The sequence below is a fragment of the Thunnus maccoyii genome, chromosome 19, assembly GCF_910596095.1.
Source record: "Thunnus maccoyii chromosome 19, fThuMac1.1, whole genome shotgun sequence".
In the NCBI taxonomy this organism is placed as follows: domain Eukaryota; kingdom Metazoa; phylum Chordata; class Actinopteri; order Scombriformes; family Scombridae; genus Thunnus; species Thunnus maccoyii.
This window is the reverse complement of record NC_056551.1, coordinates 17,474,382-17,484,998: the sequence shown is the minus strand read 5'-3', so window position 1 is coordinate 17,484,998 and position 10,617 is coordinate 17,474,382. Positions and strand designations below refer to the sequence as shown.

The window sequence follows — 10,617 nt, the reverse complement described above, 5'->3', positions numbered from 1 at the left end:
ATTACAATCCATTAGTGATGGAAATATTTTAAATTACATGTAAAGTAAGCAAATTTAACTATTTGTGAAGAATGGCCCTTTAAGAGTGATCAGCTGTTTAGGGGATCAGATTTATTTAGTTTATTATTATTATCTGTGGCTTTCATATTGTTTTATTATTGTTTGGTTCACTTGTATTGCTTTTATTGTTCTTTTTATGACTAACAAGCAAACAAGAAAAGGAAAGAAACATGAATTTACTTGTATTTTTAATGTTTTAAGTCAGTGGGTTGAGACCTTTTTAGCTTGTGACCTTTGTCAAAGTTTACATATTTTTATGAGGTGTGAGCTGTTCAAGCAAAGATTTATATTTGTTCAGATTGTGAGTATGTCATGGGTCTGGAGAGCTAAAACAACCAATGAAACATTCAAAAAGGTAAGAGAAATGTCATATTTATGAAGCAGAAATGTTTTTTTTCTCCTAACCTGCTAATCATCTTATGACAAATTGCTCCTGTGACCCCCAGGTTGGGAACCACTGCGGTGGCCCAGGTTAAACTACAGCAATCCATCATATTTGACTATTTCGTTATCTGTTTGGCAAGTGAAATCTTACTCTGAAAAGTAAGTTGCACCTTAAGTCATCAGATAAATGTCGTTTAGTATAATCATACCGAATATAATTGGAAATACTGTTTATTTAAGTATTTAAGTACCATTAAGTACCATTACCCAGAAACTGTACCTCATTAAACTAATTTAGTAAATCTGTTTAGTTACTTCCCGTCTCCACCTGTATAAGACTATCTGTGTAGGCCATATCCCATTGCTGTTCATCTCTTCACTGCGCGATGAAACTGAATTATCTTTTTTTAAAATCTCTTATTATTTTTCATTTGTAACTTCTCATGTTGCCTCCTTCCTCTTTGTGTATGAAAGTACTTCATGATACCGATGTTCCTTCAGGGTTAAATAAAGTTCCATGTATTTATCGGTACCATGATGAGATATCAGTCTGATAGTCCTGTGATGTTTCTATTTAAGCTCACAGTGGGTTGATTTAACGCAGTAGTGTCATAGTAAGGGCATTTAATGGAGTTTACAGAGCCCTTATTGTACCTCATGGTATTTTAAAAAGTGTATGGTACCACTATAATATTTCTATAGGGGCTATCATTTGTCTGTAGTACTAACTAGTGAGTTCATAATGATCTCATTATAAACTCACTATTGAGTGCGCTATTAGTACAATTATAGTACATTAGTGCAATGCCATTAGTACGATTATATTGTTATTAATGTTTCATGGAAATTGAAGACTTTTTTATTATGGCTTGTTCAGCTAAACTAGAAAAAACTGTAACTGTAGCCTAATAAAATGGCAGCTGATAGTTCCAACTGTAAACTGCAGGCTTCTAATAATACAATATATTAAACTTTACAATTAAAGCTCTGCAACAATGGGATTATACTGAATGCCTGTGTGAATAAAGTTGGTATGAAACACTGAAATCACCTGTTTCTGATTAATTCTGGTGCTCTAGCACACTTACATTTTGGATTTTATGCATAGATTTATGATAGATCATCCTGTTTTCCATGTTTTCATAAACATGACCCTCAAGGGCTCAAAATCTGAGCTGGAATAATATATTCAAACACAGAAGAAGTGTCAACCAATTAACAGGACACACAAAAAAATTTAACTGTCAAGTCATTCAGATGAAGCAACTTCAGTTTTTTGATTAAAAAGAAGAAATGAAAATGAATAGGCAATGACTTAATCATTCAACCTACATGCTGACATCACAAGACAATTCATGTCCTTTAGTTCTCCTCTGGTCTAACTGGGCTGTCAGATCGAGCCAGCTCAGAGTATGAGGCATATGATGTGTTGATCCTCAGAACAAAAGCTCATTGTTGCCCCCTGATTATCCATTTACGGCCTGAGGCCATACCAGCCTCAAGCATGTCTCAGTCAGGCCACCAGCCACTGTGTCGAAAGTTCAAATCTAAAGATATAGTTTCCTGCCTGTTTTGCTTGATTGCTTGTGCGAGCTAATGATAAACATAGAAACCTAGGGTGTTACTTGTACATGACAGCAAATGTCAAATGTTCATTGTTCAAAACCTCAAATTTATACCGCGTAAGTGTTAAAAGGCTTATTTCAGTGCTTCAACCTGTTGTGCCCCCATTAGATCCTGTACGCATACTTCATGCCATGTGGAAATGAGGCTATATAAGGTGATTGGGACACAGCCATTTCCATTGTTATGCTTGGCAGAAACAGCAGAGTCTAGTTGTGGTTGGCGTTTGTGTGCCGGGGGAAGCTAAACAGAGAAGTCTGTCAGAGCAGCTCTGAAAACCATGTGAAGAGCGACTGATGGAACACTTGACCCAAAGCCGTTCTCAATTTGAACTGTCACACACTCTTATGACACAGCTCGAGGCATGCCATCATGGGTGTTAGACAACACAGTAAACACATTCACATAGCCACGTATTTCAAAGCCCATTTCATCAACAGAAAATTTATTAAATAACTTTACAAAAAAAGTTGATGTTTGTCACTTGTACAATGCCCCCCCACCCCCACCCCATTCTGCCCCACCCTTTCCACAAGACAACATTACACACATTGTTGACACTTGTTTTTGGTCACTTCATCCACCATAAGTTACTGTATATCATCTGCATCTGTGTGCGGTTTTACATGACATTGTGTTAAGAGACAACATCATCTCAATAAGGCTTGTCTAAACCTTGGAATGATGGTACAATTTTGCTTTTGGAGTCCCTACTTGTGTTATTTTGGCACAAATGACTGTCTTGCATCACATAACCATGATGCACATCAGTCATATGTTAGGTCACTTTTCCGTGCAACGTTGACTTTTGAGTTTCTACTCAAGATGCCCTTCAACGTGTATGAAAACAGTTTACAAATGGCATGAAAATACAATATAAATGTCAGAGACTTTGACCCTTTTGGTCCTCTGAGTTCAACATGATGACTCAAGTCTGACTCTTATGTTCAGACTGACTTCATAATTTCTGAAAACTGGTTTTAGAGGACTGTCCACACAAATGTTACACAAATTCCTACTGGGTTCTGTCATACCCGACACTAAACCAATAAGGTTTTATGAGTTGACATCAAAAGGGTCTTTTTGACCAGAGCCGAGTGTCATATGGGGCAGTCCTAGAGGACATACTAACGGTGGATGTTGTCCCATAACACCACACAACGCTGAAGTTACAATGTGAAGCATCTACATCACACACTACACTTCCCATGTCGATCACATTGCAGCTACATGTCCACAAACACCATGAAGCACCAGCCGAGCCCCCCCACCAGAAACATGGTGATCTGCATGCTGTAGATGATCAGGTCATTAAGCACCCCAAAGTCCAGGCGCCGATGCCCCAACAAAAGCAGAATGACAGAAAGCTTGTACTGCAGGCGCAGGAGTACACGCACGCTGACATACTGCAGAAAGAAGAGCGTGGAGAGCGCCACCCACAGCAGAGAGGTCAGCAGACTGCAGCCAAAGTAGAGGAGGAAACGGAGGAAGCTGTACATGCAGCGTGAGCGCAGGTAGAGGTCAAAGTTATTGTATTTGGTGCGCACTAGCTTGGTAGCGTGCGTCGACCCACAGGCCGAGTGCATGCAGGTGGTGTGGGGGCCATGGAAGCTGCGCACCCGCCGAGGGATGGGGATCACAGGCATGGGTGGGCTACAGGAGCCCAGCACTGTGCACAGGAGTCCCAGGTACAGGTTGAGTCCTCTGCGAGTGCTGCTTCTGGGGAGGTTGTTCGCATCATTTGGTAGCTGAGCTAAGACGAGCTCTCAGGATTGTGATGTGGCTGCTGGTTGTGTCTCTGGTGCTCAGAAAGGCTTTCTTCTTCAAATGCAACAAGACTCTGTGGAGAAAGTATATTGTTACTGTGTGTTTTATTGGTGCATTTTCAAATTGCACATGCACACATTGTTACCTGAAATGCAGGCATATGCATAATTCATTTTATTAAGCAGAAAGTATATCTAAATGTTAAAGAATAGGATTAAGCCTAAAAATAATATTATCAATTATATTTGAAATGACAAACACATAGCTAGCACACAGTTTATCCTACCAAAAAAATAAATAGGCCTTTCATCCATATGCTAGTCAAGAAATAAGTGATCGTGCAGAATAAATGGCTTTCTTACATGCAACACTACGACGTCTTCCTCCTTACCAACAAAGCCAGTGTTTGAATCTCGGATGACTGGAGCATTTTATCACATTATAAACAACTGGCTGTAACATAAACACACTGCATTTGTTTTCTTTTTCCTCCCCGATGCACAGTTTTTTTTTTTCCAGCGGAGATGAGGCAGCAGCGACGGCAAGCCGGTGGTTGTACGTCCTGTCGCAAAATTTACGAGTCATCCTGCTGTGACGACAGCTGCCGGAGTTAAAGGGGAAGTGCTCCTCATAAAAGGATGCTCGCATTAGATTTCAGCATGTCTGTTCAGCTGAGTATGCGTAATTATTCCTTCAGGAAACACATATTCAGCACACAGCATGCGAGGATTACGTGTGTGTGTGTGTGTGTGTGTGTGTGTGTGTGTGTGTGTGTGTGTGTGTGTGTGTATGACTTAAGTTACTTTCAGGGACACAAACCACATTTAAGACCAGTTAATTGGGGATGGCTTGTGCAAATGGGGACTAATTGGGGGTTTTTGGGTCAGTGGTTAAGGTTAGGATGAGGGTTAGGGTTAGGCAAGTAGTGGTTATGGTTATGGTAAGTCTCCAGGAGATAAATGTAAGTGAGTGTGTGTGTGTGTGTGTGTGTTTGTGTGTGTGTGTGTGTGTGTGTGTGTGTGTATGTGTATGTGTGTGTGTGTGGTCCAGATATTCCTCACGTTGTAGGGATGTAAATCTGTTTACACAGTCATGTTGTGGGGACTCGCCTCCCTTATGGAGACAAAAAGCAAGTCCCCTTAACATAAATCATTAATTTAAGGGTGAAGATTTGGTTTAAAGTTAAGGTTAGTTTAGGGTTGTGTTGAGGTTAGGGTAAGGGTTAGCGATAAGCATATGGTGGTTATGGTTAAGGTTAGTATAAGTCTCCAGGAAATGAATGTAAGTCAATGTAATGTCCTCTGAAGTGATGGAAACACGACTCTGTGTGTGTGTGTGTGTGTGTTTGCTTTTAGGTTCCAAACTGCATTGGAAAAATCAGTAATGCAAAGGGAAACAGCATACATTACATATGTCACAAGATTTGAGGGACATTCAAATCAACACCACAAATAGGCCTTTGTTGTAAGGACTAGAACTTCACAGAGATCTTATGAAAAAAAATATTTTCCAAGTGACAAAGTCACTTGATCAATTGTTGATTAATTCCAATTATGAGTATTTTTTTTATCACATAATTGTGTTTTTAACCCTCATCCTACCAATATATTTAATATACAAGGACTACTGACTGGGGTCCCGAATAAACTGCTGTAAGAAACAATCATCATAGCAAAATGTTAACTTATTTCTTCTCAAAACATTATTAGTTGTGTAATTAATGTTAATTAATAAAAACCTGATCATTATTATTTTAGGAAAGTAACAGTTAATTTGCATATTGTGTGAAATGAAAATATATACTTTTCTTTAATACAAATTGCAGCTTTTATCCCAAGTGCAAAAGCAAAGCCTTCAAAATAAAATGACGGACAGAGTGCCCCTATCCCCCTGACAGTGTGTGATACTTTACATTAGGACCCATGGCAAACATGAACTCAATAAATAGTTCCACCTATCAAAACTGCATGGGTAGGATTGGGTGCTACTGACTGGGGTCCCTCAGGACCCCAATACATTGGTATTTTTTTAAAAAGCACTAATTAAAACAGAAACAGAAAACAATGATATGAAGTCATTAGGAACAAATGGATTGACAAAGTCATGAAAAATTGGAATGATAGAATAGAAAACCTGTAAGATATGACAAAAAGTAAACCTCTGGGGTCTGCGGGTACCCCATTCGGTAGGATTAAGGTTAATCAGTATTTCTACCATCACCTATCTACCTGCAGGATTATTGCCACACCTGTGACCTGTCTGTACTGTACTTTGCATGTGTGCATTGGTATTCACGTGTCTTTGAACCTCACACAAGGTTGCACAGTGCACGCGCATCTTCAGAAGTGTATGAGCCACATACAGTAAACGTGTTATGGCCTCTCACCATGGTCTCACTCTGTATATCAAGTAACCTTCATTGGGCAGATTTATTGGTTGGCCGAATGATTACATCTCAACTATCTGTCAGCAAGCCAGATGGCAGCAGGTGACCATAAATCATAAATAAAGGTTTTCTTTTGGAAAAAAGAGTTTATTACGGTTGTTAATAGTGCGCTGGATCACTTTGCTGAGAATTTAAAGGTGTATTATGCAAAATTAGAAAAACAAACCTTATAATATTTAATCAAACACATATAAAACTGTCACTGAGTGCTGAATATATTAATCCATGTACTTTGCTTTGATATTATGATTGAGTTTAGTAATGAAATCCATAGCATAATAATTTGAATAGCAGCCAAAATCTGAAGTCAGCTCTCACCATACAAATTAAAATGGCTTTATTTATGAAAATGGAGAGTATTTCCTCAGTCCACAAGAGAGCGCTAACTGTCACTGAATGTCTTCAAGGAACTTTTTATCATAAGTTTGTGAAGAGATGTAACGGTTTGGTCCAGTACTTGATAAAGCATCTTTCAATACATCAAAAACTGATATACTAGTAATAAGTTCCCACTTTTTACCCCCTTATCAATAGATTCTAACGTTCTTAAAATTGTCCACAAGATGTCTGAACAGTCATCTTCCACCTCAGTCAAGACTCCAGCATCAAAGTTTTGATAAAAAGTTTGTGGTGACCAGACAGTAAACTGCAGTCTTGAAATCCACTTACACCACTCATATTCAGCTCTTCTAGACAGCATTATTGCATGTTCCATTTACCTATTTAGCTTATTATTCTGAGGCATTTTCCATGAAGGCTTTCTTTTAAAGAGGTTTTCAAGCTCAGGGTCGTGCCAGAGTGTCTGTACATGCACTGACTGAGTTGAATTCATTGGAAGAGCTGCTTTCAGTGTACTTTTATAATGGTCCTATCATGTAATCTTATTGCTTCTCTGTGAATTTGATCTTTGTCTTTTCAATGTCATAACAGTGGCAAAGAGCCAAGGCACTGAAGTCTTGCTTCAGGAAACAAGAAGAGTCTTCACCTTCCATGCTGATAGACAGATGTTACATCAGATTATTCGTCATAGGAAACATTAACTATTGGCCTCAAGGCCTTACCCGTATGTTATTCAGTTAAAGGTGCTTAATCTGATTTTGCAAGCTGAAACTTCATCTATATGTTACTCCTTCAAAGATTATTTATGGACTACAAGTTATCGTACCTAATAGTTCACCTGTAGTCTCAAATGTATGTATGATGTTTAATTTCAAAAGAATGACTTTTAACACTGCAGTTTCAAAATCAGTGGATCAGTGGATGTGAAAAAGCTCACGAACTACCTTGAAGGCAGAAATTGTTCAACCCTGTAATTGTAAACTCACATATCTCACCAGTTTGTCAGTGACTTGGTTCAGACACTTACTTTCAACAGGAAGAGTTCAGAACTATTTTTGTTCTGAATTGGGTTTGTGATCTTTGGATCACTTTGAGAGCAAACCCTGCTTTGCAGGTCTTTGCACTCCTTGTCCCAGCTGAATTAATTCCATTTGGCAAGAAACCTTCCCGCCTATCTTCCTCTGTAACTCCCTTGAGAGGTGTACCTATAATGGGTTGCACTATTTTCTGGCTAGAAGATAAATGGTGGTCATTTAGGGGAAAAAAATGCCTGGAAAGTTATCCTTGCTTGTCAGGTAGTGAAGAACCAGATTCCTCTCTAAGGGATGAATAAAGTCAGCCTGGACAGAAAGGACACATGTAGACGAGAAGGCGTTAGAATAAGCACCACTGGAGTTCACATTCATGTTGGCAAAGTGATATGCAAACATGAGGACTCAAAACACGCAAACAAGACTTAGTCAATGGGTTCCTTTTAGCAAATTTGTTTAAAAAAAGTCCTAGGCCAGAGGGAAAAGCAAAATATTAGTTGCATTTCACATGCAGTCAATTTGCTAACATTTTGATTGTCTCTTTCATATTGTTAACCATAGACTATAGGACAGGTCCTGTTGTCCATCAGGGATCAGCTGCTTGTTTTCAATTAGTCCTAATCACATGAGCTGACCTATTTACAAGGCTCACCGATCAAACAGAACAAAGCAATGTTTGAATTATGTTATGATGCCAAGTCCCAAATTGGTGTTTTACAACATTAGATCTGATCAATTCTGCACACAAGAGCACACGCCTACAACAGGAGAGAAGTTTTTCTAATCTATTTATATAAAAGGTGTATCATATTTTCCAAAGCATTTCATTGTATTTTTGTTCATTCATGAGAAACAGCTGATGAGACTTTCCTCTCTGATGTTGGCCTGGAGATAAGCATACAAGAGTAAAAACATTTTGATTTTATACCACTGGAGGGTGCTGTTTATTCAGGTTTCACTGCACAGACCAGTGCTTTCCAAGTCTAGTATGGACCAGCACATTCAAGGGCATGGCACTGGGCTATCTCTCCTCCTTCTTATATAGGCTTATTTGAACAAAATCCAGCTCCTACATTATTGCCCTCTTTGATAAATGGACAGATATGGCACCATTACAGCTGCAAATGCCACTAAATGGTGCCAAGTTTAGATGTTGCCTTTCGCCTGCATCTGGTTAATAACTGCGCCCAAGCTGAGGAAGCTCCTCTCGTACCATTATCAAGAAAAACGATGTCGATAAAGCAGACGCTAGTGATTTAGACATCCAAGTGCCCTTGGAAAGGATGTATACTGGTTCTAATCATGCATTATGGCAATATTATTGACTCATATTTTTCTCTTCCAAAACATGAAGACCTTTAGAGCACTGCCTCAACTTCCTGAAGGTGGAGGTTGGTGAGGAAAAGTGTGTAGGTTTTAAGTTTCTTTCCAAGTTTGAAAGTATCTGAAGAATGGTGCTTTTAAAATGTCATTGCCAAGGCTAGTTGTTCACTCACTGACAAACTGCAGAGACCAAATCTACTCTGTACTTGTAGCCTTGTGAAGTGGCAATTGCAATCCACTGCTAAAGCTCTCCACCCCCTGCCCACCCCCCAAAAACCTTTGCCAATACATTGCCATCATGACCCAAAGAGTGTCTAGAGTAAGCAAGATTAAAGGGGCAACATGTCAAAATCCTCTTTGACTCCTCCACACACTTGGGCTAAATCAATTAATTCATTAACTAAGTAGAGGTCACAGCCAGTAGTTGAGCTAAGACAAATTAAATCAATTAGTCGGGCTAATAAGATGAGGGAGACTTTAATTAGTGAAAGTTTAATCAAAGCCGTGTTTGCGCTGTGCTGTGTTATGAAGCAGCTCAATGGATCCCCGATAAAAAGATCCATTAGGCCTGTCGGGCAAAACTTTGGCCACATATTTAAAAAATATGTGTGTGAACTGCTTTTATGTACTTTGAAGTTTCTATCCACTTTTATTTCTTTCTAAGGAATCTAGTGCATGAAGTTTCCAGTCTTTCTCTCAGTCTGATAATGTTCATGAAAAAAAATAAAATAAATAAAATTAAAAGATGAGTAAAGGCTCTAACACTGATCCACTTCCAGGACAGTTGGTGTGCAGATGATGCCAAGCCCGGGAGAACAAATTAAGCACCCAATTAAACTAATTAAAATAAAGCATGATGCATGCAGTCGGGTCAGACAGTTGCTTCCAAGTTTCTTTGGTACATAAATTTGAATTATTAAGGAAATAGCCTCAGGGCTGTTCAAACACTTTCAATCCTCCTCAGTGTTTTTTTTTTTTTTTTTTGGTTTCATCATCTCATGTGCATCTGTGTTTGTTAAGTGCACGCGTCTGTGTGTCTTTCATAATCCTGTCAAGCCATCTGTTGTCATTAAAACCTGCTCCTGTTGCACCATAGATCCAAAGTATTCATTTGGCCAGATGTTACTTTGAAATATCGTTTCTTAAAGTTTTCCAGTTTGCACGGTCTCGACACAGTCTCAGACAAATATATCAATGTTTGGAAAAAACATAAATTCACATGAGTCAGTAATGCTTTATGTACTACTTTGAGAGGAGTTCAATTTTGGGAAAATGTTATAGAATGTGAACAAGAACAAGATTACTTTTTTCCTGCAAAATTTGCCTGCAAAGTGCAAATTAATGAATGAAATATAGAAAAGTTCACTGGTGTCATTGATGACTGATGGTCTGTCTCTCCTGTCTTCCCTCTGTCCCTGGCCTCATGTGGCAGGATTGGGCTTGACTAGTGTTAATCCTTGGCATAAGGGGGCTAGGCTGGATTATCGGCTGATGTGGAAACATCTGTATGTGCGGATGAGAGGGTTGTGAAGCTTGGACCTAGAAATGGAAGAAGGGGTGTTTAGGGCAGACTGTGACCTGCATGAGGAGCACATTGAGACTCCGGTAGAGGTAAAGCTGCAGTCAAAGTTATAGCAGGAGACA

The 10,617-nt window shown here is 39.1% G+C and overlaps 1 protein-coding gene across 2 annotated transcripts; it reads right to left on the bottom strand.

Annotated features, from left to right (window-relative positions):
• Positions 1–2,570: 2,570 nt before the first annotated feature.
• LOC121885708 (transmembrane protein 250) lies at positions 2,571–4,426 on the bottom strand. Of its 2 annotated transcripts, none has more exons than XM_042395405.1 (2): positions 4,197–4,426; positions 2,571–3,907 (listed from the first exon to the last, which is right to left on the bottom strand). In XM_042395405.1, exon 2 carries the CDS (start codon positions 3,711–3,713, stop codon positions 3,294–3,296), a length of 420 nt encoding a protein of 139 aa, XP_042251339.1. In that variant the 5' UTR covers positions 3,714–3,907; positions 4,197–4,426; the 3' UTR covers positions 2,571–3,293. The 2 variants fall into 2 exon arrangements, with proteins under 2 accessions (XP_042251339.1, XP_042251343.1); XM_042395409.1 differs by having other exon boundaries at positions 4,226–4,426.
• Between the last annotated feature and the right edge of the window lie 6,191 nt (positions 4,427–10,617).